General features: G+C 57.9%; 3 protein-coding genes across 43 annotated transcripts in view; all 3 read right to left on the bottom strand.

Moving 5' to 3' along the window:
* Positions 1 to 935: 935 nt before the first annotated feature.
* Positions 936 to 10086, bottom strand: LOC144303588 (uncharacterized). The gene is made up of 4 exons (XM_077882031.1): positions 7946 to 10086; positions 5113 to 6835; positions 4890 to 5027; positions 936 to 4784 (listed from the first exon to the last, which is right to left on the bottom strand). Exons 2-4 carry the CDS (start codon positions 5457 to 5459, stop codon positions 4586 to 4588), a joined length of 684 nt encoding a protein of 227 aa, XP_077738157.1. The 5' UTR covers positions 5460 to 6835; positions 7946 to 10086; the 3' UTR covers positions 936 to 4585.
* Positions 10087 to 10238: 152 nt separating this feature from the next.
* On the bottom strand, positions 10239 to 15884 carry LOC144303270 (uncharacterized). Its single transcript, XM_077881210.1, has 3 exons — positions 15119 to 15884; positions 12948 to 14955; positions 10239 to 11920 (listed from the first exon to the last, which is right to left on the bottom strand). The coding sequence occupies exons 1-2, from the start codon at positions 15882 to 15884 to the stop codon at positions 13901 to 13903; spliced, it is 1821 nt and encodes a 606-aa protein (XP_077737336.1). The 3' UTR covers positions 10239 to 11920; positions 12948 to 13900.
* A 1346-nt stretch (positions 15885 to 17230) lies between these two features.
* Positions 17231 to 26643, bottom strand: part of PEAK1 (pseudopodium enriched atypical kinase 1) — a 293696-nt gene continuing 284283 nt past the window's right edge. For all 41 annotated transcript variants that reach the window (XM_077881987.1, XM_077881989.1, XM_077882018.1 and 38 more), the window contains one exon: positions 17231 to 23450. In XM_077881987.1, the coding sequence (XP_077738113.1) occupies positions 22287 to 23450 (1164 nt within the window). In that variant the 3' untranslated portion in view covers positions 17231 to 22286. The remainder of the gene's footprint in view (positions 23451 to 26643) is intronic.

Here is a 26643-nt window from a genome sequence, read left to right as displayed (position 1 = left end):
AGCCTCATTTAGTTGCAAAAAGGTGGATACAAGGACAGGAATTTGATGCGGTGCCTGGACAGCTCAGTCACTGGAGCATGTGACTCCTGATCTTGCGGTTGTGAGTTCAAGCCCCATATTGGGTGTAGTGATTACTTAAAAATAAAATCTTTCCAAAAGAGGGTACAGGGGTGGTGCAGTCGGTTAAGCAGCTGACTCTTGGTTTCAATTCAGGACCTGATCTCGGGGTCATGAGATCAAGCCCCACATCGGGCTGCATACTTGGCATGGAGTCTGCTTAGGATTCTCTCTTTCTCTCCCTCTGCGCCTCCCACTTGTGTTCTCTCTCTCTCAAATAAAAATAAATATATATATATATATATATATTTTAAGGGATGGAAATTTGAGAATACTGCACCGGCTACCTCAAAAAAGCAGCCCATTTACAGCAAAAGGGCAGTTGTGTTTTCTAGTTGTTAAATATTTGGGGTCTCTGGATGGCAAAGAGGATTAAGTATATGTCCATCTTTATTCACATGAGTGCATTGCTTTGTTTCCTAGTTGAGGCCCAGGCAGGCAATTGCTTTGTCTTTCAGATTCTCATAATTGATTGTCAGTTTTGATTTTCAGAATTGTTGTGCATTTTTGTGTTTTCTTTGTGTGTATGGGTGAAAGTGCAGGCAGTATAATAGGGGCTGCTCTCCAGGCACCATTTAAAATAAGACATCCCCTGGAATGATTCTTTTTCTTCCTTTCTTTCTTTCTTTCTTTCTTTCTTTCTTTCTTTCTTTCTTTCTTTCTTTCTTTCTTCTTTCTTTCTCTCTCTCTCTTTCTTTCTTTCTTTCTTTCTTTCTTTCTTTCTTTCTTTTTCTTTCTTTCTCTTTCTTTCTTTCTTTCTTTTTCTTTCTTTCTTTCTTTTAAATATTTTATTTATTTATTCATGAGAGACAGAGAGAGAGAGAGAGAGAGAGAGAGAGAGGCAGAGACACAGGCAGAGGGAGAAGCAGGCTCCATGCAGGGAAGAGAGAGAGAGAGAGAGAGAGAGAGAGAGAGAGGCACAGAGACACAGGCAGAGGGAGAAGCAGGCTCCATGCAGGGAGCCCGAGGGGGGACTCGATCACGCCCTGGGCCGAAGGTAGGCACTAAACTGCTGAGCCACCCGGGATCCCCCCATTTCAAAGATTTTAATCATTCTCTTTATCTGCTGAATAGGGACCAAACTCCCAGCTTAGCTACATGATCTTTTGTAACAAAGCCCCTGGCACAGGCTGTGGCCATCCCGAACTATTATTTATTGCTCTCCAAAACCGCCCTGCCCCTCTCCCCTCCTGGCCTTTAGACATGTCACAACCCTGGGCTGGAATGCCTTCACTCACCTGCCTTGACCTTGAAGGACCCTGCTCATCCTTTATGATTCAGCTCAGTTATCACCTCCAAGAATAATTTTTTTAAAAGATTTTATTTATTATTTTATTTGAGAGAGAGAGAGAGAGCGAGCGAGCACAAGCAGAGGGAGAGGGAGAAGCAGACTCCCTGCTGAGCGGGGAGCCCCACGTGGGGCTCTGTCCTAGGCCCCCGGGATCATGACCTGAGCTGAAGGTGGATGCTTAGCTGAGCCACCCAGGGGCCCCTCTAAGCAGGATTCCCTCAAGGTGGGTGGAATCCTCCTGCAGAGCACCGACAGCCCCTACCCCCGCTCCCCGCCAGGCATCCTGCAGTCAAGCCACTTGCCATATTGGCTTGGGATGGACTGTGCTAGGAGCTCTTAGGAGAAAGGACTCTTTCTAGTGTCTCTTTACCCCAAGCCCACGTAGGAAGACCTCAGTTGATTCAAACAGTACGGCTCCTTCTGGGCCGGGAGCAGCTCTGATGTGGTTCTTGCGGTATCTCGGTCCCACACAGGTGAAGAGCTGGTGCACCGGAAGGCGAGGAAGGCCTCATCTACTCCCATAGGATCTTCTGTCCCTGCTAGCTGGGTCCTTGTGCACGCTCAGGCCAACAGACAGGCTCCCCGCGCCGCCCCCCACCCGTGGGCCCAGCTCTGTCCCACAGCCCCAAGGGTAGGAAAGAGATGATGTGAGGAGCCCACGTGAAAGCTGCCCCTTTTTGCTGTCAGAGCCCCAGCCGGGGAAGCGACCTAGCCTTGGGGTCAGGCTGTCCTGGAATCAGATCCTGACTCTGCGCCTCCAATGTCACCTTGTGAAGTTCGTCACCGTCTCTGGGCCTCAGTTTCCTCATCTGTAGAGTAAGGTTAACGACTCCCAACTTGCGAGTGGTTGTCAAGATGAAATGAGGCAACAAAAGTGAAGGGCAGTAGGAGTCCAATTCCCGGCACATAGTGGCTGCTCAGAAAATGCTTCCTAGTTACCAGATGGGGTGAAGTCTCACCGAGAATACAGCCCGTGGCCCCGATTGTCCTTGTGCACGACTTGCCTTCCAGAACACACTGGGGGCCCCGGGGGAGGGGACGGCCTGTTGGCACGCACGGACCTGCCCAGCCCGGGGCCCACGGACAGGAGGCTCCAGGCAGTGTCTCCCAGTGGAAGGAGGGCGCGGAGCAGGGGCTCCCAGGCCGTCCTGCAGCCCACGGGGCACGGGCGCTCAGACGAAATACTCGCTCGGGTCAGGTAGAGACACGCAGTCGGGCCAACTCCGGGCGCCCGACCAGAGCCAGAAGCACAAAGTCCTCCGTGGGAACGACGTCCTGGCCCGACTGAACACCCGCATAAGCTAAACAAGGCATCTACAAAAAGAAGGAAGGGGGGCAGGGCGGAGAAGACAGAGGCACTCTGGGGGTCCTGGGGGGGCGCCCCAGTAAATCGGGGGCACGACGCCCGGCCAGCTGGAAAGTGAAGAAAAGGCATGAACTTCGGTGCAAGTGAGTGTTCGAGCAGGGAAAGTTCGACAACAGCAATTAGCAGAAGACTAGGATGGAGACGTGTGGGAGGGGGATTCCAGGGGCAGGTGCGGGGGGGGGGGGCAGGGGGCAGAAAGGACGGAGGGGGTGCACTGAGCGGCCTGGAAGCCAGGGGCAGGGAGGCCGGGCGGCTTTTGGGTCTCTCCGGCTGACTTAGCGGGGAACAGAATGATCCGAGGACTTGGGAGAGCTAGTTCTGAACGTCGTGGGGGAGAGCGAGACGGCCGGGGGCAGCAGGCCTCGGGGAGACCTGACGGCTCAGACCTGCCCGGGCCCCGCCGGCCGCCCTCTCCCGCAGACGCCGGTCCAAGCCTCCCCACCGCTTTGCTCCCCAGCAGCTAAGGGGCCGGACACCTGGTGCAGCCCCTCCTTGGTCCTACATGAAGCCACAGGCCTCTGGGTCCCATCTCACCCCTCGGTGGGGCCCACTGAACCCCAAACATGAACCGTGGACTTTGGTTGTAAAAAAAAAAAAAGCATCACCTTATGGCAGGAATGATGTCCAGGACTGTTCAGAGAAAGAAAACAAGATGCAGAGCAATGGACATGGCGCGCTACTTTTTAAAAATTCTCTTTTACAGTTTTTATTTAAATTCCGGTTAGTAAATGTACAGTGTGGTATTAGTTTCAGGTGTACAATGTATAGATTCAGCACTTCCATACATCACCCATCATGATCGCACCTCACCCTCCTTAATCCCCCACCCCCACCCCTCTCCCAACGACCAGATTGTTCTCTGTAGTTAAGAGAAATGGGGCCCAATTGGTTAAGTGTCTGCCTTTGGCTCAGGTCATGACCCCAGAGTCCTGGGATGGAGCCCCGCCAGGCTCCCGCTCAGCCGCCTCACTCTCCCTGGGCCGCACCCCTGCTCATGTGCACTGTCTCTCAAATACAGAAAACCTTAAAAAAAAAAAAAAAAAAGAATCTGATTCTTGGTGTGTTTCTCTCTTTCCCCCCTTTGATCATTTGTTTTGTTTCTTAAATTCCACATGAGTTAATAGCATACGACTGTATCACTCATTAAACTTGTTTAAAAAAATAATTCTATAATGTCTTTTTTTTTAAAAAAAGATTTTATTTATTCTTGAGAGACGCACAGAGAGAGAGAGAGAGGCAGAGACACAGGCAGAGGGAGAAGCAGGCTCCATGCAGGGAGCCTGATGCAGGACTCGATCCTGGGACCCCAGGGGTCATGACCTGAGCCCAAGGCAGACGCTCAACCGCTGAGCCACCCGGGCTGCCCTATAATGTCTGAGTCGCCTGGTACAAATGCCCACCCACGGAATTCACTGTGGGGACTGTGCTAGTGTATCACGCAGAAAAATAACGTGGGCCCAGGTACTGCTAGGAATCATGGGATTGGTAAACTCATAGGGCAGAGGCTCTGTCTGGGGTCCCCAGTCTCTTTTCTGTGCCTCCGCCTTTCTGTCCCGGGGCTCTCTCTGCGTTTGCACCCATCTGGGCTCCTTTGCCATTGCTCTGGCCCCTGCCCAGACGGCCTCAGTCTATCCGTCTGGGTTGGCCTCCTCATCCGCGAGGCCACGGGGTGGGGCCGCTCAGGACTCACAAGGCTGCCTACGACCCTCCTCCCTCTTCAGCGGGGCCTGTGGCTGGAGGCTTCCTGAGAAGAGGGCTTTGGGCAGGAAGACGGTGACAGACTTCTATGGCACAAGCTGTTGCTGCATGGGTCACTCGGGGGTCGGGGCAAAGATCCGGCCTGCAGTGGGGTGTCCCCCACACACGGGACAGCAGAGGAAGGCTCCCGCGAGGTGGGGGAGGGAGAGACTGGACAGCTGGGTTAGGAGTCCGACCCCGTCTCCGGGCTTCAGCTTCTCACGTGTGGCACCAGGGGATGGGACCAGGTGATGCTCCGGGGTCCTTTGATCTCTAAAGGGGGGGAGAGCAAAGTGCATTAAAGAGCACGAAGCCGGCGGGGATACGGGCTTTGGAGGGCCTCCTGGAGCGACCTGCTTGGGCCGTAGACCCTATGACCTCCAGTGAGCCGCAGCGTCCTCCAGCAGGGAACGGGGACAGCGGTCCTCGCAGACTGCCGAGCCAGGCGGGCTCACAGGCCTCCGGATGCGTCGCCGGCTGGGCTGTGGGTGGCGGGAGCGCGGCCCCCTCCTCGTCCTGTGGGAAGGACCAGGGGGTCAGTGAGACGGCGAGGCCGTGCGACCCGGCCCGGAGCCCTTCTTCCTGGGCCCCCGCCTCTCACCTGTGGCCTGGGAACAGCCGCGCTTCCCGGTCGTCGTGGAAGAGACGAGGGGGTGAGCGCGGGTGAGCAGGGGGCGCCGAGGGCCGGGCTGACGCTTTCCTGAGGACGACGGCTACGAGGGCCGTTCCCTGGCGCCCGGGCGACACCCGGTGGTGGCAGACACCGGCAGGGCCTTCGCCAGAGCCCGGGCGGACGCTCGCGCTCCGTTGCTCTAACACCCAGGGAAGCGAGGCCTCCGCGAAGACCGCGTGTCCCTCCCTGCAGCTTCCCGCCGCCTTCACGTTGGATGGCGCGGACGGCACCGACGACTGGGCTCTGGCGGAGGGGAGGCTGGAGCGAGGACACATCTGTGTGGCTGACGCGGTTCCGTGGTTTGCGGTCACTCCCGACTCCTGCCCACGACGCCCGCCCGCCGACTCGCCCACTGCCACCGCCCGGAGGGTCACACGTGGATGTGGCAGCACCTGGTACTGGCGAGTTGTGGCGGAGAAACAAGGGGTGAAGTGGAGGGAGCCCGCGTGGGCCCGTGAAAGACCCCCCGCAGGACGTGGACCATGTCTCGGGGATGCCCGGTTGGAATGGAGGTGTCACCGCTCAGGGAATATGCTCCTGTCAAAGAACAAGGCCGCGGGTACAACGGTGAGTGCGTCACACATACGGTTTCTCTTTACGGGATTCATGCAACATTAAGTCCGTCGAATCCCATTGTTTGTAGGCTCGAGTACTGGAGAAGCAGGAGGCACTTCGGTGTGAAATTGCATGTTCTATGCATCTCATTAGACGGAATCGCATCTCGGGGTCGCTGATGCATCCCGTCCCGCTGAGGTCCGGTAGCTCCGGATGAAATGACACGTGGAATTTCTACCAACACAGCAAGGTGGCCCGGAGGAGCGAGTGTTCCGGTGACGAGACGCCCACACACACTCATCAACAACCACAGTGTACATAGCGTAAGAGTAATTTTATTACACAATTAGGGAGCTAAAAGCAATGTAGCAGGCATTTAAGAAGGCTTCGGAATTGCTCTGCTTAACGAGCTGTCAATTCCAAATATTTAAGATCCGTCCTCACCCTGCAATCTCACGGCTCACTTACAAAAGGTATTTGATAGGGGATTCCACCAATTTGGCGACAATCCTGGAAATAACTGACTTTACCAGTAAGTTATGAAGCTGAGCTCTTCTAAACTATTAATAATGGAATTACAAATTGGCCAACCACACCAGGAAAGAGCTTTCTATACCCTTTTAGGAAACATCAAATTATCTTTTCCACTCTCGCTCTCTTTTTCAAAGATTTTCTTTCTTTCTTTCTCTCTTTCTCTTTCTTTCTTTCTTTCTTTCTTTCTTTCTTTCTTTCTTTCTTTCTTCCTTCCTTCCTTCCTTCCTTCCTTCCTTCCTTCCTTCCTTCCTTCCTTCCTTCCTTCCTTCTTTTCTTTCTTTTCCTTGAGAGAGAGAGAGAGGCAGAGACACAGGCAGAGGGAGAAGCAGGCTCCATGCAGGGAGCCCGACGTGGGACTCCATCCCGGGACCCCGGGGTCACGCCCTGAGCCAAAGGCAGGCTCTGAACCGCTGAGCTCCCCCAGGCATCCCCTAAAGTCACTTCCTAACAAAATGAAAATATCTTCATTCTTTTGCCACTTACTCTATACAACTCCAAGTCTGAGATTTTGGGGGCAAGGTCCATTCCTTCTCTGATTCTGTCCCAATCCTATCTCAGTGTTCTGCAAACAATATATATAATTGGGGGATCCCTAGGAGGCTCAGCGGTTTAGCACCACCTCCAGCCCAGGGCGTGACCCCCGGGTCCCAGGATCGAGTCCCGCGTCGGGCTCCCTGCATGGAGCCTGCTTCTCCCTCTGCCTGTGTCTCCGCCTCTCTCTGTGTCTTTCATGAATGAATGAATGAATGAATAAATGAATGAATAATAAATAAACAAATAAAACCTTTTAAAAAATAAAGAGAAATCTAAGAGAAATTCATTAAAATAGATGAATATACACACGGCTGAGCAAGGGAGAAACTACAGGGAGGGAATGAGGGGCTCCATGCCTTGGCCAGGGTGTCTGACCTCCGTCCGCTACCATCTATTCCACGCTGACTTTGCCTTCGGCCACCACGTCAGCTGGCGGAGCTTCTTTCCCCGGGGAGGTGCCCCGGACCTCTGTCCTGGAGGGGTCTGAGCCTGGTGTCCTGCCCAAGTGTTTGCCGTAGTCTCCCTTCCACGTTGACCACCACTCACAGCACTGCCAGCGGGAGCGGGCCGCAGCCTCCTCTTCCTGCCCCACCGCCGTGGCCTCCTATCAGCCTTGGGCGGTCGAGGCCCGCGCCGTCTAATGCACCTTTATGCGGGGAAGCAACGGTCTGCACCTGCTCTGCGGAATCCTGTAGGCCACAGCCTCATGTCACAGCCTCCTACGGCGGCCCACAGCCCCATGCAGACACTAACGCCCGACATGTGGCTTGGGGCGCTGAAGAACTGAATTTCTGATTTTGCTTAATTTAAATTAATTTAGAACAGCTACAGGTGGCTACAGAATCGGACAGGACAGATCTCAATCGGTCATTCCCGCCGCCCTGTGACCTCCCTTGGCCTGTTCATCCAGTGGCGTGGAGAGCCCCGATGGCCGGCTGGCACTGGGAACGCCCCGCTCAGCGGAGCCAGTGTGTGCCCCCAGGCGAAGCTTCCCTCCCTTGGTCTCAAACCCCGAGAGCAGCAGGTGTAGGGCCGGTTCAGGAACGAGAAGCACATTTTTTGGAAAGTGGGTTATTTGGCTCGATGGTGACAAATACCAAAACCGGTCGCTATCCATTGGTTACTTGTGTTCATATACCTGGTCTTGGGGGACAGCGCCCCGGCTCTTGAGGCGCTGCCCCCCGCGTGCTGCAGCTGGTCCGTCCATGGGCCGCTCGCCTCCGCCAGCCCTGGTGTCCGGGCACAGGATGAGCCCGTGTCCCGTGGCCGCTGCCCATCGCTTCACTTGGGCTGCTTTGGCTTTTTAGCTGGAAAGTGAGCTCCTGGGGCAGAGGCAGGGCTGCGGGGCTCCTGCAGGGGCGCTTACTACGTGCCCTCAGGGGGCCGAGGGCGGCCGGGGTCATACCCCAGGGGGGCCTCCGGGTGTGCAATTGCAGGGCAGTGGCCGCTGCTGGGGACCTGAGCCACCCACTTCCGAGAGCAGGGGCAGCTGGGGACAGAAGCTACTGGATAGCCACTCGCCCCGGGGGCCTGGCCATGGAGAACCCCCTTTGCGGGGGGACGCCGCGGGGTGCACGCGCTCAGGACCCAAGCCGTGTCTGGGCCATTCCGAGGGCCACCCACAGCCTCCTCCCCAGGGGGACTGTCACCAAGCTCCCCGTTGAGCTCAGTCCTTTTCCCTGCAGATCTTTCCTCGGACGTCCTACCTCGGTCCCCGCCTCCGAGCCTCTCTCCGCGCTCGGGTGACCGGGCGCTGTGGCTGACGGTGGCATCTGTCCTGTTTGTAAGTGAAGGTCCCAACCCTCAGATCCGTGGCGAATCCCGGGCACACCAGTTCCGCGGGGACAGAGACGCTTGCAGGGGGAACGAGAGTCCAGTGGTGAGAAGTGAGGGGTTAAACCAAAAATTAAGAAGTTACTGCGGAAACAGCCCCAGGTGACGCGAGGGCGCGGAGCAGCACAACGTCGCACGTTCGCGGCCGAAGTGTGAACTGCCACTTGGGACAGCAGTCGGCAGTTTGCATAAACCCGCGGGTCCGGGCCGTGGTGTAATCACCCCACAACTGCAGACCGTGTGCTCAACGTCTCGTAGAGAAGCGTCCGTAGCAGCTTGGTTCAAGCAAAAAATCGGAAAACCCCACATATATATGAGAATAAAAACAGGTCAGCAAACTGTAATAAGTATGTTTACAGAGTGGACCAGGGAACATAATCAACAGTGAAAAGACACGGACTATGGACAGATGTGGCCACGTGGGTGCATTTTGCGATTATTACGCTGAGTGAAAGAGGCCAGACGCACGAGCAGAGGCCGTGTACGCATCCGTGCTCGTGAAGCCCTCGGACCGGCACATCCGTGCGCTGTTTACTGGTCATAAAGTGGTTGCTTCCGGGCTAGGGACGGGGAATGACGGCAAAGGGGCGTGAGGGAACCTTCTGGGGTAATGAGAATGTTCTAAATCTTGGTATGACTCTAAGTTACACGGCTGTGCTCTTCTTTTGTCAAAATTCATTCAGCTGCACACAACACCTGCAACTCCACCGAATGTATTTTACGCAATAAAGTTACTGCAGGACTTTTCAGAGCCTTGAATTAGGGAAGGCGTGTTGTGAAGGTCAAGAGCAGAATGTAGCACACAGGGTTTCTTGACCTAATTCGAGCCTTGGTGGAAGGGGTGTGGACAGGAAATGCTCTTCCAAGAGCATGAGCTGAGGGCAAATGGCCACGTAGAGACGGAGGAATCCTTGCGTCCCGTGTCCTGGGTCTCATGGGGAGCTGCGTCCACCGCGAGGCGGCGAGGCCATGCCACCCATCCCCCCTGCCCAGCCCTACACCTCCTCCTAATGGGACCTCAGGGTCTCCTAAGGGGTGAGGCTGTGACAGCCAGCGGAGTGGGGAAGCTTCTGGGAGGGCGGGTGGTGCCCCGCTGGGGCCTAGCCCTGCCCCCCCCCCCCCCCCCCCCGCAGCCCCAGTGCAGTCGGCTCTGAGGACCAAGGCGGCCTACGTGCAGCTCCTGCGGCCTCCCCAGCTGCCCCGGGGGGGGGGGCGGTTTTGGTGGGGGAACTGGCCCCTAGACTGTGCCTGCTGGGTCGCAGACCCTGACGCCCACGGGCTTCTCATTCTGTGCTCGTCGGCCCCCAGCTTCTAGAAGCCTCTCAGGATGTTCATGTGTCCAGGGCGTTGCTCTGCTGTTCCCGCTGTTGCTGAAGAGCCCTTCCCCTTGTTCTTTCTTTCTCTCCGCAAATGGCGCAGGGCCTGCAGGTGAGCGAGTCGGGGCGGGTGGGGGGGCGGCAGGTGCACAGGGGGGTGCGGTGGGGGTGCGGGTGCCCCAGGCAGTGGGGTGGAGGGGGGGCCGCAGGTGCACAAGGGGGGCGGGTGGAGGGGGGGCAGGTGTGCGGGGCGGTGGGGGAGCGGATGGAGGGGGGGTGGCAGGTGCGCTGGGCGGGGCGGGGCAGGGGGGCAGCGTCGGGCTCCCTGTGAAGACACCGCCCGTGGGGTCTCCGAGGCCGAGGATCGAGTCCCCCCCAGCTCGGCTCCCGGGTGGCAGGCCTGGGGCGCGGTGACCTCGGATCCCCGTGTCCCGCGGAGAGGCAGGTCCGTCTCCCCCCGAGGCCCTGGGCGCTGATCGGGGGAGCAAAGGTGCCGCCGGCTGCTCCTGGGAGGGGCCTCTGCTGCCTGGACGGCCCTCCGACCTCTCCGGTGCCTGCTGAAGTGGAGAATGTGGGGCGCGGGGGGCTCAGGGCGTGATCCTCGGGTCCCGGGATCGAGTCCCGCATCGGGGTCCCCGCGGGGAGGCTGCTTCTCCCTCTGCCTCTCTCTGTCTCATGAGTAAATACATTTTGAAGATGGAGACTCGGTCAAGAGCCCGCGGAGGCCTGTGTGAAGGGGGAGCGCTCGCGGGGGGCAGCGGCCGGGAGCCGCAGTCGCGTGGACGTGGGCTCCGCGCGGGCCCGGCAGGTGGGCAGCTGGGGAGCGGCGCGGGCGGGGAGCTGGGCGCGGGGAGCTCATGGCACCAGGGGCTTGTCCGGACCGGCCCCCAGCGCTTCCCCGGGGCCCTGCTGGCAGAGCTGACCTCCGGGCGCTGCCCGCCAGGGACGCTGGACCCCAGGTCCCGACCGTGTCTAGAACCCGGCCCTGCCCTCCTGGGGGCTCCAGCCGCCCTGGCCGGCTGTCCCTGCGTCCCCGCAGCCCCGAGGGGCTCTGCCACAGTGAGCACCTGCTCGCCGCCGCCTCCCGGCTCCCCGGGGCCCCCACGTGCCCCGGAGTGACCTTGGCCTTGCTCACGCAGCCACCTCGGTCCGGGAGGCCTTCTCCACACTTTGCCCGGCGAACTCCTCTTGAAGGCCCCCATGCGGCCCTCCCTCCCCCCAGGGCCACGTGTCGGCCCCTCGATGCCTTCTGAGTGCTGCGGGCGCCGCTGCTGCCCCCCGTTTACCAGCCGTCTCCGCCACGGGCGTGCGGCCTCCGCGAGGACCCTGGACCCGTCCTGCCCGCACACCTCAGCCAGGGCCGACTCACAGTCTTGGGGGAAGCAAACTGAGTCTGTTAGCAGGTGGGACCCCTCGGCTGGCGGCGGCACCGTCCCAGAGCCATGCTGTGTGGCCCGGCCGCGCTGCTTCCCGTCGGGCTCCGGGTTTCCCGCGTCTGCCCTGCGGAGCCCCGGCCCCGGCCCGTGCGCCACCTGCCTGCAGGTCCCGCCTCTCCCACCCGCGGTGCCCGGGAGGCAGCGCCCTCGTGCCCCTGGGACCGCGGGGCTCGCACTGGGAACCGGGGGCCGTTTGCGGAACCTAAAGCTTCTTTCTTTTCCAGGGAGAAGCGGAGATCACGGAGGTGGGCCAGGGACACCTCCCGCGCCCACGCCACCTGCCGTGCAGGAGCCGAGAGAGCCAGGGGAAGGCTCTGCTCCCTGCGCCCCCTCGTCACCGTATTCCCACAAAAGATCAATTTAAACCGTATTCGCGGCAGAAAGAAAGAAGCGGGAGCTCTCCTCCCGGGGAAGCGGGGGGAAGCCGGCGGATCCAGGACGCCCAGCGCCCTCCACCAACAGGTATCACAATCAGAAACAATCGGATTCAATCACGAGGTTTCCATGAACATAATTCCACGACTTCCCCTAAAAGAAAGTACATGGGACGGGAGCCTGTGTTAGGCCGAGGCGCAGGGTGGAGCGCGGCCTCGGATGGAGGCCAGAGGCAGGGAGGCCCGGGGCCGGAGGAGCAGCAGCCTCCGCAGCCCCCTCCCCCATCTGTCTGTCCGTCCGTCCGTCCCAGCCCATTCAAGGAGCAGCTCGGGGAGCGATGGGGGGTAGGGCACAGGCTTGGGGCCGTCTGTGCCTGTGATGTGTGCGCCCCCTTGGCCGCGTGGGCCGGGTCCAGGTGGAGGACCGCCAGGGGCCCTTCTGCAGTCCCTGCAGCTGCTGGGAAGCCCACAGTTCTGGTCTCGTGAGGGGAGACCTGACCCCCCAGGGCCTTTGTTGGGTGCCAAGCCCTGGACGGGTCCTCTGCCGCTCCTGCTTGAGCTGAGCCCGGGGCACGGCAGCGGGCAGCGGGGGACACACTTTGGGCTGCGAGGCCCCCGCAGGTGGCGGCGTCCGTCCGCGGAGCCCACGCCCAGGGAGCCTGCAAGGTGCAGGGACCGAGGCCAGGCGGCCCGACCGGGCAGGGAGGCCACCGGGGTGGGCTCGGGGGTGGGCTCCGGGGATGCTCCGCTGATTCGCTGCACCAGGCGGGGCCCCCTGCACGGCCCGTCCCCTGGGTCCCAGCTGGCCCGACAGCCTGGCTCGGCGCGGCCCCCGGAGCAAGGGCTCCCCCGTCGGAGCCCGCACACCTGCCCAGCAGCGGAGAAGCTGTACAAAGACCTCGGTGGGTCTGAAAAGGCAGAGAACGTGGTGCCGACATGAAGCTGATTAAACAACAACAAGGCCGAGGAGGGACCCCCTGCGGGACCTGCAGCAAGCGTCGGGGTGTCATTCCCGGGCGGCGACCTGGTGGCTATTTGCCAGGTTTCCCACCATCAACAGGCAAGACTTTTATGATCAGAAAGGGCTGTTCAAATGGTTTTACTTATGCCACCTTAGGTCCTCGTGCCTCGTTTCTAGAAAATTTAAGCATTTGGATTCTCCCTTGACCCCCCGTTCTCACCTATCTATCGGCATCTTTTGTTCCAAATGGTTTGTAGGAGTCCTTCGCATCGAAGGATTTTAACCCCACGTCCGTTATATTTGTCGAGACGGTTTTCTGACTTTTCGATCTGCTTCTTGCGGTTTGGGGGGGGACGACTGTTTACCGTCTGTGTGTAGTCGGCCTGTTGATCTTCCCGGCTCAGGCGCCTTCTCTACATTGCTTCTCAACTCAGAAAGTCCTTCATAAAAAAAAATAGAACAGAAAATGACGTAGCATTTTTTCTAGTTTTCAGGCTTTATTTTATTTTATTTATTTATTTATTCATGAGACACACACAGAGAGAGAGAGAGAGAGAGAGAGAGGCAGAGACACAGGCAGAGGGAGAAGCAGGCTCCATGTACCGGGAGCCCGACGTGGGACTCGATCCCGGGACCCCGAGGTCACGCCCTGGGCCAGAGGTAGATGCTCCACCGCTGAGCCCCGCGGGCGCCCCTCTTTCTTCTTTCCTTTGCGGCCCAGGCTCTTCCCTTGACCTGTTTGGACTTATCTTGGTTCACAGACTGCAGGTTACTTAGTTTCCCAATATCTAACCGATTGTACCAGAATGTTTTATTGAAGGAGACCTTCCCTCCCATGCCGGCACGTCTGACGTATCCTCTGTTAAATCCTTATCGATACTATTCAGGTTTCATTTTCGGTGCCCACGTTGTCCCGCGGCCCTATTCGCCTGAGGACCACCTCGCAGCGTTTATCGCCCCAGCTTTCCCAGAGGCCCAACCGGCCTCTTGACCGAGCCTGGGCTTCTCTGGGCTTCTCTGGCCGAGGCCTCCTCCCGGGTGATCCGGGGAGTGCGCAGGCCGCAGCCGCCCCGGGAGCTTTCGTCTGATTCTCCTCGAGCATCTGGGGACCCTGCGGCCTTTGTGACCAAGGGAAGGCTCCTCTCCGGCCCTCGGGTCCCGCCGCTCCGTACTTCAATGTCTGGCCATCCGGATGGGGGCACGGCCGCCCGGCAGGTAGGGGCAGGGGAGGAGCCCACTGCGCCTCCGTGGGGCCCGGCGCCCGAGCTGGGGGTGGGGCACAGCCGTCGGGGGCCACGGCCGCCAGGTGCAGGTGCAGGTGCAGGTGCAGGTGCCGCATGTAGGTGCAGCCGGAGGGGGCACCGGGCCTCGGAGCACCTGGCTGGCCTGGCCGGCGGCGGGCCCTCCCTCCCCGAGGAAAGGGGGGAGACCCTCGGCTGTGGGGCGGCGGCGGAGGCCCTGCGGCCATCGCCATCGGGGCGCGGCCCGGGTCAGGGGGACGGCAGCCGCTCGGGTGGCCCTGTCCTCGGCCGTGGGCGGAGCGGGGGCCCCTCTGGCCTTGCCCCCCAGCGCCCTCTGCGCCCGCTCCCCCGGCCCCCCAGCGCCTTCCCCGCCTGCTCGGGGCTCGCTCTCCTCAGCTGTGACCCGGGGGCACGGGCTGAGGGGGGCCAACGGGGGGGCGGGCCCGTCAGCCCCCTCCCAGCTGAGCAGAGGCCCAGGGGCCCAGGCCAGCGCCTCCCGGGGGCTCCCCGAGCCGGCCCGAGTCACCCCGAGAGCCTCGGCTGCGTGGGGCCGTCTGACAGGAGGCCGGCGGGGACAGTGCCTGAGGACAGCCCCGGGCCTCGCGGGGGGCGGGCTGGACCTCACGGACCCCGTGATCTTGGGGTTCGGCGGATCCCCGGGAGCTGCCGGGCTGGCTCTCCAGGGAGGGCAGCTCCCTTCACCCCGCGCCCCGCCGGCTCCGAGCGCCCCAGCCACCAGGCCCCGGGGAGCCCGTCCTGCGGGGACCCACCCCGGGGCATCCTGCAGGGCACGACCAAGTGGCCTGACCTGGGCTGGAGGTCCAGGGACGGGGACGAGCCAGCAGGGCCTCGGGCAGCCGCTCTCAACACCCTCTGACCCCGGGTTCCTTCGGATCGCCTCGGCGGCGCCGCATTCGGCTGAGCAGAGGTCGCCTCGCAGCCCCTTGCTCCGGACGCAGGGGCGGCCCCGTCCTGTAAAGAGCGGGGCTCACGGAGGGACGAGAGCCGAGAGAGGAGAGAGACGTGGTACAGATCCCTGGAAGCCATGGGGGGTACTGGGAGGGACACTGGCGGCCGCCTGTAGGGCTGGGGGACACCCCGCCTGGGAAGGCCTACAGGTCCCTGCTTCGCCTGTAGGATGGGCCTCGGCCTCCCGGGGAGGGCAGCCCGTTCCAGACCCCGGCCTCGCCCGCCCAGGCTGTTCCCCGGCACAGCGGCCTGGCGCCCATTCGGCGGCCACCCCCTCCACCTCCTCCACCCCTCCACCCCTCCACCCCCTCCGGCCTCGACCCTACAGTCGGCGCGGAGCTCCTGCTGGCCTGGCCCAGCCCAGGGCCCCAGCCCGGGGCCCCTGAAGGAAGGCGGCTCTTGGCCCCTGTCCTGGCCGCGCGGGTGGCAGGAACGGGCTGCGGGGAGGGGCGCTTGGCCAGGAGCTGCACACATCGGGGTCGAAATCCTGGCTTTGACACGTTGAGTGAAAATGGGTGGACTGGGGCCACCCCACGGGGCGACACGGCCGAGGGAGGCTGCGGGGCGTCCGACCCGCCGTCAGTCGTGCTCCCGCCCGGCCGCCCCGGGCTCCCTGGGGCAGCGCCCAGGCCAGCAACACCGGAGCTCGGGAAGGGCCGGGGTCGCCCTCTGGGGTGTCCGGGGCCGAGCAGAGGGGCGGGGGCCGTGGAGGGGCTGGAGAGACAAGGTGCTTGGGGTGAGGGAGGTGGAGGGCGGGCAGCAGGCACGTGGCTGCTCCCAATCCGTTTCCGGGGCTTCCACGTACCTTCTGCGAATACGCGGCATCTGGGGTGTCGGGGGGCTGGGGATCGAGCCCAGGCCGCCTGTGTCCCTTCCGAGATCTGCGAGTTTGGGAGGACTGCATCTTGGCGACCGACGCCCTCCTTCCCCCCACGGTGAAAGCCCATTTTTAAGTTTCAGCTCTCATGGCCTTGAGCTGCTCTCAGGCGGCCTGTGGCCTGCAGTCCTTGGCTCCAAGGGTGAGGGCTCCGTCCCTCCAGCACAGGCTCCAGGGAGGGGAGGGGGAGGGGGAGAGGGAGGGGGAGGGGGAGAGAGGGCGACTCGTGGCCTGGCGCGGTGAGCCGTGAACACTCACAGCCCGGGCACCACACACCAGCTTGTACCAGCTCATTGCAGGTAGGAAAGATCCAGATCCTCTGGGTCTGGGTTGGAGGCAGTCTGCGGGCCCACAGCCACCGAGGGCTCTATCCGAAGAGGAGGCTGCTCTTGCGAGCCCCACCGGTGGACTTCCCAAGACGGGATCCCCATGCCCCTGAAGTGACCCCGCGGGAGGAACGGCGCGTCCAGCCTTCTCTGCTCGTGCTCCGCGTCACCTGGAGTCCGGCTAGGGCGACCCGCATCCCGAGGCCCGCTGGGCCACCGCCGCCAGCAGAGCACCCACAGCACCCGAGCCCCGCGGCCCCAACCCCTTCCCTGCAGCCCCAAGGAGCCAGTGCGTGTGCCCGGCACTGGGGAGGGCGGCCCCCAGGACCCTCGGGCAGGCGGGCAGCTGCAGCGGAAGAGCTGTGTCCCTGCGGACGCGTCCGGCTCTGCGGCAGCCCTTCCTCCCGGACCCAGATGACGCAGGGGCGCCTCAGGGGCTCCCCAGCAGCACAGGGCGCACGTCTGGCAACCCCCGAGGCGCAAGGTGCTTCACGTGTGATCTGCAAGTTGCAGAGTGATCGCTGGTGCAAGAGCAGAAACACGGGGGTGGAGGCAGCGACCACCGTGGGGGTTCAGAGCTCATGTGGCCTCAGTTTACAACCTCCGCGTGTGCATCTCCATCCACCGTCCCCCGATGGCGCAGCTGCTGGGCCACCGCGGCCAACGGTGACTCCCTCCTGCCAGCCCCTCCGCTCCCGCCTGCGTGCGATCCCTGGGGGCCCAAGCATCAGGCAAAGGGCGTGTGGGTCCCGCAGCGGAGGACGCTGGGTGCTGTGCGAGGCCCGGCCTGTGCTCACAGCATCTGCGCGATCCGACACCTTCCCGAGAGGCTGGCCAGAGCCGGGTGACCAGGCCGGAGGCGGGTGGAGACTGGCCCCAGGGGACAAGGTCACAGGGCCGGAGGGCAGCCTTCAGGGCGCCTGAGGAGGAGGAGGAGGAGGAGGAGGAGGAGCAGGAGGAAGAGGCAGGGAACGAAGACCCGAGAGGGCGCAAGTCCTGGGAGACAGACCCAACCGGACAGGGAAGCCACACCCTCCCCCGGGGGCGTCCCCATGGGACAGTCACTGAAAAAACGAGCGCTCCTCTCATCTTTAGTGTATATTAAAACAAATTTATTTACACAGTAACATGATGCCACAGAGAACACAGCAAAGTACCACAGCAAACCAAGGGCGGCACCACCTGTGACGGAGGGGACCTTACCTGGCGGGTTTACACAACTCTAAGGTGTGTAGAGGCTTGAAGCTCCAGGAAAGAGCAAGGGAAACACATTTGTTCAAATACGGAGTGAGCAGAGCCGTGGGGACGAGGGAGGGACGGGGTGGGGGCGGCCGTGAGCCAAACGTGCGAAGGACGACGTGTCCCTGCGCCGATCTCAGGCCTGCATGTCGCCTAGAGCCCCAGCCCCGGGTGTTCAGCTCTTTAAAAACCGGTAAGGGAAGGGATGTGTGGTACTCGGGGCAGGTTTCCTGAAGCGGTGTGGTTTATCCTTCAAAATGCTACTCTGAAGCCACAGGGCTGTTCAACATTCAAATTATCATGAGCGCAGACACACACACACTCTCCACGCACTACACGGGCAAAGTGGATTCTCCATATTATAATAATAATTGTAGCAAAATATATGACTCTATACTTCTGCTAGATTAAAAAATTTCCGACCTCTTTTGATTCCCTGAAACTTTCTTAATTAAAAAAAAAGCACGGGGGTGAGTGGGATGGGTAAAGGTGAGAAGCTGGAATAAGCCCAGAGGCTCCTGGAGGGAGAGGCGAGTGAGGGGAGGTGGGCACGCAGGCCCCGCACCCCAAGCGGGGAAGCTTCTCGCAGTGGCTGATGCAAAACCTACTCTAACGTCCACAGCTGCCGCGGGGGCGGCTGACAGCTGTATAGCACCTTGTGCATCAGGGGCCTTACAGGTAGGGGTGATGATGACGAGCGGTGACCACCTCCGTAGGAAGCTGCATAAAGAGGACTAGGATTTAAGAAATCTCCCAGGAGTTCTTTAAACAAACCTATTGAAACTGCCACACGTCTTAGAAAAAGTTGCCCAGCTGTCAGAATCCCATGGGTATGACGTCCCCGGGCTGAAGTCAGGGCAACAGCCGCGGTCATGTCACGGGGAGAGCGACTGGTTCCTTCTCCTTAAATCCTGGGGCACCTTACAATCTGCCCGCAGCTTTCATCATCACCATCACCATCATCTTCTTTCTCTTTTTCCCTAATATACGAAATGGACTTATTTTTTTTTTTAAAGGTGCTTTTGTTGGAGGATGGATCACTTTATCAGCCAGATCCCTTGACACGGAATGTATGTGAGCTCTCCGTCTACGGCAACTGTCGTCACCCAACCTCATCACCTTTGAAGCATCAGGACAGAAAGGCTGGATCTCTTTGGTATAATCTCTATCTAGGGTCTTGCACCGCAGCTCCTCTGGCTTCCCTTCTGGCATCTCTTTTGGTCCACGGAATCCCTGGCCTCGGCCCCGCCGCAAGCACGGGCAGCTGGGCGTCAGCGCGCACGTCAGCGGGAGCAGCGCCCGGATTCGTCTCGACACAGCACTTTGGGCCTTTGAGAATATGAGCTCCAATGAGGTAAAACTAATAACCCGGTTCGTGGGCAGCCGTCCCGTTCACTCATTAGGCTGGACCAGAATTTTCGATCCTTATCCACCAGTGAGGGAGATAAGAAACACGTCAGAGTTGGCCTGGGGAGCCAAGTCCCTCTCTCCGTCATCCTCAAGGATGTTCATACTTTATTCATACATCTAGAATCATTTGGAATTATAGTGCCGTATCCTAAGTACGTCCTGACTTCTGGGACTAGTCTGTACTTTTTTTCAGATCGCTGCCAGTATAATCTAGGGAAAAGTCTTATTTGCAGGTTACCAGCAAAATCAAGTCGAGTCACTTCCCAGCATTGAAGCATTTTAAATTCAAATTTGGGAAGCTGAGTGCAATCATTCCGTGCCTTACCATCTAGGAGGCCTCAAAGATCTTTCAATCTGCAATACTAGAAACTTTAAAATAGACAGTTTTACTCCCAGAAATATCACTGATATTTCTAGGGGTTTAGATCTCTTGGCTTACAACTTGTCCACGTTAACAAGCTTCTTCTGAGTCTGGGAGCTAAACCGGCCCCACTAGATGACGAAAGGCTACCCAGGCTCATGGAGTCCTCAGGGGCGCGCTTCACGGTCACCCGCGTCGGCAGAGTGGGTGCTCCTGCCCTCCGCTCCTCACCCAGCTCACCCCCAGAGGGCAAACCCTGACACCCACTGCTGCCCTCCTGCCCTCCTGCCCTCCGGGCCTGCCTCAGGCCAGGGGCTGGGCGGCCTCATTCGTGGTTGGCTCACGATTCTCCTACGGGCCCACAGGTTTAACCACGTCCCCCACCCTGCAGTTGATCCTCACGAGCCAGCGTCCGAGCACCTCCTCGGGGAGGCGCACCAAGGCGCTCTCCCTCGGGCCGGCGTGGCAGGATCCCGAAGTCCTAGGCCTCGTCGGGGCGTCGATCTCCACCTTCGCGGGCTGGCTGCCGCGCGGACAAGGCACTCTGCTGCGTGTACATTCAGTCTCGGTCTTGGTTGTCCACCCGCCTCCCTGTTTCTCTAGCACCGAAATGTGTCCGAGAGATGGTTCTTGCTCACGTGGCTTAAGGTAAAGTTCCAAAGGTGGCTTAATTGTTCAAACTCTTGATAAATGGAAGCATCTGTAGGACAGACTTCAACGGAAAAGAAAGAAATTTCCAAGTAATATCGAAGACGGTAACTTGACGTTACCTGAGAAAACTTAAAGTGCTCTATGGTCACGACGCCAGACTCCCCCGCGCACCGCCGCTGTCTCCAGGCAGGGCTTCTGTCTGGTGGAGGAGCGGGTTCAACGTCCCTACTGTAACGTGGGGCGGCAAGAAAATAGTCGCGATAATGTCCGGCTGAGTCTCATCGTCCTGGAAGAACGTTCCGGGGACCACCTGGTGCTCTGCCTCCTGCCCAGGAACAGGTATGCTGTCTGCTCCGCCCTAACCGTGACCCCTTTCCCCTCTACCTCGTAACGTTCTCAGCCGTCCCTGGGAGAGCAGGTAGCCTCGCCGCCCGCCCGGGAAGCCCGCGGCCCCTCTCGGCCTAGGGGCATATTCATCTTTTGCCCTCAACAAATCGTGATGTGGAAACGGTACTGAACGACCCCGGGTGAACGAGGTGCTGCCTGCGGGCGCCGGGGCCGCGCAGTGGGGAGTCGTGCCCGGACTACCACGGGGGTCACGAGAGGAGGACTGGATCCGAGTCCAACGGAGGGGGAAAAAAAAAGAGGAGGAGGAAAAGGATACCTGGGAACAAACGGAGGGACCAGGGAACATTCTTCATTAAGTAGGAGACCTCGTTGAAGTCGATGTTCCAATTCACACGGGCAAGGCACCACGAGGATGACACCGAGAAGGCGTCCCAGCGTGCGGGCCGTCCGGGGCCGGGCCGGCGCGGTCAGTGGTCTGCGTGCTGCTGCCTCAGTGTACAACGGGGCGGGCACTCGTGCGCACGGGGACGCCGAGGTGACCGAGGTGACCCGCCCAGCGGCCAGGCCGGGCCCGGGGGACCGCTGGCCTGCAGCGGCCTCTGGGGCGTCCTGGGGGCAGAGCCCGGCCTGGTGGAGGCGGACGCCCTTGGGGCCACCGAGCCTTTCCCTGGGGCCCGGCGCTGCTGGCCGGGAGGGCAGCTCCCCCCACCCCCGGGAGCCGCACGAGGCCCGTTCTCTTAAAACAAAAACAAAACAACCCGCACCCCAAAACCAAAGAAGATCACAAAAAAATACATTCTTCTCCTTTCTCGATCCTCTTTGATTAGGTGAATCATAGGAAAAAGGCTGTTAAAAATGTTAAAAGTTTAGAAATTTCCAGAAGGCCACGAATGTGCTCCCTAAGTAATACTCACACCGGCCTGGGCTCTGAGAAGCCGCGTGCCGGTGGCAGGGGTCCTGGAGCCCCTCGTGGGCCCGACGCACGCCGCCCTGGGGCCCCGGCCTCCCTGGGGGTGCAGGCCGCCCGCGGGCTGCCCTTGGGGTCCCGAGGCGAAGTCAACAGGCACTCACAGTTTTGAATAGAACAAGTGCACGGTCGCCTCGGGGTCTCCTAGGCCGCGTGGCCGAGGGGCGACGGAGGCTTCTGCACATCGCGGGCCGGGGGCGCGACACCAACACTACCGCGCGGCTCGAGTGCACACACAGATTGCACACGGGATCCCCCCCCCCCCCGCCTCCAGGGCCCCGGCCCGCTGCCCGGCTGTCCACGCCGACAGCTCGGATGCGGCCAGAGCCAGCGCGGCAACCCTCCCTGGTGTCCCCGCCTGCCTCCCACCCCCCCCACCAGCTGCGGCCACTGTGAGCTCTGCCCCACGGAGGAACTGGTGCCACCACCTTGGGTCAGTCCCGTCCTGGGCCGCGGCGGCCGCCACACCCGCTCCCTTGGCAAGTGGGGGCAGAGCGAGGCGGAGGGAGAGCAGGCAGGGGCCGCGGGGGGGGGCGGGGGCGTTGGGCCATCCTGCCTGCGCGCTCCCACCCACCGAGAACAAACGAACACACGCTGTGACCCAAGGGACGGAATCCCTCCCTGCCTTTTGACTACCTGCTGGGGCAAAGGACACGGTTCCCAGGAACAAAACCGGGCCGATGCTCGGGATGGCAGCTCTGGCTGGCAAGAGAGTCGGTTACTGACACGTTAAAGAAAAAAAACTGTAGTGGGAGCTTAGCGGATAATGGAAAGGACTGCTCAAATCTGCCTACTGCTACGGAGCATAAATACGTGGTGTTAAAAAGACAGGTGATATTCAGAATTCTGGGCGAGCTGGACACAGCTGAGTTCACACCAAAAGGGCCGTCGCTTCCAGGATGGACATTTTCATTTTCTACCTGCATTTGGGGACGCTTAGGGTGAACGCTGCTCCAGTGGAAGGCAGCTGCATGGCCGGAGAGTGAAGACAGACCCAGCTTCTCACCGACGTGGAGCTATGGGTAAGTCTTCAGAGGAGACTCGTTTTTCCTGGTCAGGGATGGAAGGCTGGTCTCTCTTCTTTCCGTGACTTCCGTGTGAGCACTGGGGAGGGGGAGCACACAGGCGACTTGAAGGTGGAAATGAAAGAAAAGCAGCAACCAGGACACACTAGCGGTGTTGCAGGGTCTTCACAATACAGCCGAGGGAGTCTGGAGTGGCAAAGGCCAAATACTGCGCACAAAGCCAGTCCTCAAGGCTGACCCCGCCCTCCCTGTCCAGGGACTTCTCGGCAAACTTGATCATCAGCAGTGTTCGCTTGATGTCCAGCCAGTTTTGGAGGAGGGCGCTCCTCTGCGCTGGGCTGGGAGAGATGGTGAGAGTCTGGAAGAAATCTTCCCGGGGGCCCCAGAGCAGACACTGCAGGATGCCTTTGGCATCTGAAATGAGGATCCGCTCAGAAGGGTTGGGATTGAGGAGGCAGCTGGCCAGCTGCTGCAGGCCCCGGGAATAGGGGGAGCGGAGCGGGATGCGGGGCAGGTCTGCCCGGGTGTACTCCTTCTCCTTCAGCTCCGGGTTCTCATCAAAGGGGTTGGGCAGGTGCAGCATCTCATAGATGAGGATGCCCGTCTGGAACTCATCACACTTTTTATACTGAGTGGCTGTTATGATCTCTGGAGCGAGGCGGGACTGGTCACGGAGGATCTCGGGGTCCACCAGATGGCTCTTCTGCTTGGCCTGAGAGAAGTTGCTTACTATGAGCCTTGTGGGACAAGAGGAGGTGGGGCTGGCCTCTGCAGGCCCAAGGCCCTGGGTGGTCCCCCCTGGCTGGTAGTGGACCAGCAGCAGGTTCTCCAGACGAAGGTCGCAGTGAGTGACGTGGTAGGGTTTGAGGTGCTCGAGGCCAGAGCACAGCTGCAAGAGCAGCAGACACACCTGCCTCTCATACAGGTCAGGGCTTTTCCCATGCTGGACCAGAGAGTCTCGCACGAAATCGGCCATGGTGAGATAGGGAACCTCTCTGGTGATGACCACAACGTGGCTTCTCTGCTTCCTGCTAGTGACGCCCTGGCTTTCCTTCTGGGATGACTCTGTTTCAGAGCAGGGCTCCAGGCTTTTCCCATCAGTTTCTCCTTTTACCCCTTCTTCAGCCTCCTCCATCTCATCCTCTTCCTCTTCTGGGGAATCAGGATCCTCCCAGGGAAGCAGACGATTAGGGACTTCAGCAAGGAAATGGCCGCAGTCCTGTTGGATGTTAAAATGGACAGCCAGACTCTGCCGGACAGCCAAGCTGTGATAATACTGCTGAGATTCTTTAGCTTTGCTCTTACAGATCTGAAAGAAGAAAGCAAATAACACAGTAAGAAATGCACACTTTCAAAACCCGGCTGCAAGGTGTACAGGAAGATTAATTGGAAGGTGACCGGTTAGGAACACGTCGTGTCACGGTGAAGTCTTCAGAGTCTTCACAGTCCTGTGCTGAGTGACAGGGACACTGGCAGTAACCACTTCTCGTGGCTGTCTACATGCTGAGCACTTGATGTGCACTGTCTCTGCTGTCTCTACACTAACCCCTTCAATATAGGCTGAAGATTTAAGAAATAAAAAATAATTAAAAAAAAAAAAAAAAAAAAAAAGCCCAGGCCTGCCAGCTTGCAAACCCAAGACTATCCAACACCAAAGCTTACGTTTTCCACCGTATCTCGTACGTCATCTGGAAAACACAACCACCAAAAATAATTTTTCACCTACTTTCTGTCGAGGCTTATGGCCCAGACTTCTACCACAGCTCTACAAAGTGGGCCAGGATGCCTTATTTCATCATCGGTCAGGAGAGTAACATAACGTTGGTCAGGTAAAGTGTGGGTTTTCCTAATTTCCAATGAACGTCATTGTCACAACTCAGGCACTCCTGATTGACTGGCAAGGTTGAGATAAAGGCTTGAGAGAATCATTGGTCTGACCTAGTCGGAGCAAAACCAACATTTCAACGGCAGGACTCTTGAGTTTCAAGTTTTCTCTTAATAGGCCTCATTTAAAGGCAAGTATTTGGGTAGTGAGGACTTCCAAAAAGAATTTTATCGAGAGGTTATGGATTATGCAAGAGTTTGTTGATCACAAACATTAGCCAAGAGTCATACGTACCGAAACAACTATTGTATTTCTAGTCATACGTGGTTAGAAAAGCAAAAAGTAAATAAAATCACCCCTAACTGGATTATACTCATGATAGGATGTGGAGAAACCGACAGTGGGAGACTAGGGGTCGAACACTAGTTCACAGGTCACAAGAGCTCAGTCCGGACAGCTCCTCCCTGAGCCTGTTAACTAAGGAGCACATTTTCTATCCTCAGCAGGGACATGCTGCAGATTCACAGGGATCCAAGCTTCCCAGCAACAGGCACTCGGAAGTGTTCACACTGCCTGTTTGCTGCAATAACACAGAAAAGAAACAATTTCTAAAAAAGGATTTCTAGCTACTTTTATTTTTTTTTAAATGTACATTTTCTTGGGAGGGTGCTGATGAGTCTCCAGTTCTGAGAAACAGCATGCTCTGATTTCCATTTTAATAGATATTAAGAAAAATATGAAATAGGTGATGGGGGACTAAAGAGTACATGTCTCATGATGGAAAAAAAGAAAAAAAAAAAGAAGGAATAAAACCCCCAAACCAGACCAAAGGTAAAGTGTAATAAATATGTATAGATACAGTAAATAAGAAAGGATGTTCCTTACTACACGTAGAGTCTTGACATCAGTGATCAATGCCTCAGAAATCTTTCCTCTTTTCAAATCTTATACCACCTACATCATCAACTTGAGGGCACACTAAACATTTCTTCTTTAACCAAACTTCTGGTCTTGAAACAGAGATAACCCCAGGCTGAGTTCATCTTAAAACATATATCTTTCAGAAAAATACTATCTTTGGAAAGCTCTCAAAGTCTCAGTACATGCAGTATAATATATAATCCTATATGCTCATCAATCACAACATGAATTATTTCTATACTGCACTGTTGGCAATATTTCATATTTATGTGTCAGCAGGTATTTAAAAAATCCTATACTAGTCATCTTTTAGTTGTACAGGAGTTGGATCTAGGACACAGCACCATTAACCCCATTTCCAATTTTAATATTTTGCTCAATATCACATCACTGGCTGGAATGAAAGTTCAAAGGTCCCAACTCCCCAGTCTCTGAAAAGTCAATCAAAGACCACTGAGTTGAGCTGAATGAGACTGCAGTCAAACTCTAGCGGCCGCGTCACAGAGAGGACACTCACCAAGGGCTTGGCAGGTTTGGGATTTAGTCCTGCCACTAACTGCGTGTAACCTTGGGCATCTCAATTCATTCCTCTGGGCCTGAGTCTCCCTTAAAAAAGGGAGACAATATAAAAAAAATCCGGAAACCTACTTCAGAGTGCACTTGTGAGGATTAAATGAGGAATGAGATCAACTCTGTAGAGTCGATCTATAAATCTCAGAGCTACACAAAGGTAACATTGCAAATGACTAGGACAATTAACAACCTGCAAATGTTAAAAGTGATCTAATGTTATAGAATCGTCATGTTTTTTCAAACCAAGAAAGCAAAATAGAAAAAAATGCATCTTTCTTTGGCGTTCTGAGAGCCACCTGCCCCAGCAGTAAGGCTCTCAGACCATGGCTTTGGTGGAGGTGGCTAGAGAAGAGCTAAGGCCCGATGCCCCCAGGCCAGTAGGTCAGGCCGGCAGCATGCTCTGGTCCAAGACAGTCCCATCGAAGGCTCAGTGAGAGAAGAGTTCGACCACCCTGTAGTTTCTACTGTGCTAAGTTGCACTGAAGAAAAACTCGCCACTCCGGGCTTTGGCTTTAGAAGCAGAGAGGGTACTGTAACTGCGACTGCTCCTCTCGTCGCATTGTTGTCATGGTATCTGCCCCCACACAGACACACACGCTTCTGTAGGGTCCCCCCGAGCTGTGTGAGTAGATGGGAACATGGACACGACAGTAAGAATTTATGTTTAGTTTCACAGGTGAACTCGAGATAAAGGTCCAAAGTGATTTACAAAGGAGAAATGATAGACTGTTCAATCACTTTGGTGGCGCGTCCTTATCTCTCCATCTTACAATATAGAGACAGGCTGAAGAATAACGGGGTCCCTCTAGCTTAAAGGGTGAAGGGACAAGGAGAGGTCTGGAGTATGAAAGATGGAAACAAAATACTAGGCCTTCTAATTGGTTTGCAACCACGAACATAGTTACACCCAAAATACAGCCCTGTGGAAATTTCCAAAACAGGATTTCTTGTATGATGAGTATCTCATAAATATTATTATGGAGCTTGTGATGATGTTAGTTTAGGTAGGAGTATTGTATGATTCTACTATGTACCACACAGAAGCAATTTTTCATATATTAATAACTTGAGTCCTTTAGGATTTTTTTTTAAAACCTCAAAATAACCTGACTCAGATGATAAATTTCTAGTCCAAAAGTTATTTCAGAAAACAAGCTGCTCTTTCCAGAACAAACGCACAGGG

Source organism: Canis aureus, chromosome 32 (assembly GCF_053574225.1).
Source record: "Canis aureus isolate CA01 chromosome 32, VMU_Caureus_v.1.0, whole genome shotgun sequence".
NCBI classification, from domain to species: Eukaryota; Metazoa; Chordata; class Mammalia; order Carnivora; family Canidae; genus Canis; species Canis aureus.
This window is presented reverse-complemented; position numbering and strand designations above follow the sequence as displayed.

Excerpts from the sequence above, each read along its gene's own strand:
- LOC144303588 (XM_077882031.1), bottom strand. The coding sequence starts at position 5,459 with ATGTGTCCTCGCTCCAGCCTCCCCTCCGCCAGAGCCCAGTCGTCGGTG. Across the intron at positions 5,028-5,112 it reads CGGCTGTTCCCAGGCCACAG|GACGAGGAGGGGGCCGCGCT; the intron begins GTGAGAGGCGGG and ends TCCTTCCCACAG. Across the intron at positions 4,785-4,889 it reads GACGCTGCGGCTCACTGGAG|AGATCAAAGGACCCCGGAGC; the intron begins GTCATAGGGTCT and ends CCCCCCCTTTAG.
- LOC144303270 (XM_077881210.1), bottom strand. The coding sequence starts at position 15,884 with ATGGGCTTTCACCGTGGGGGGAAGGAGGGCGTCGGTCGCCAAGATGCA. Across the intron at positions 14,956-15,118 it reads CGGGCTGCCCTCCCCGGGAG|CCCCGCTCTTTACAGGACGG; the intron begins GCCGAGGCCCAT and ends TCCCTCCGTGAG.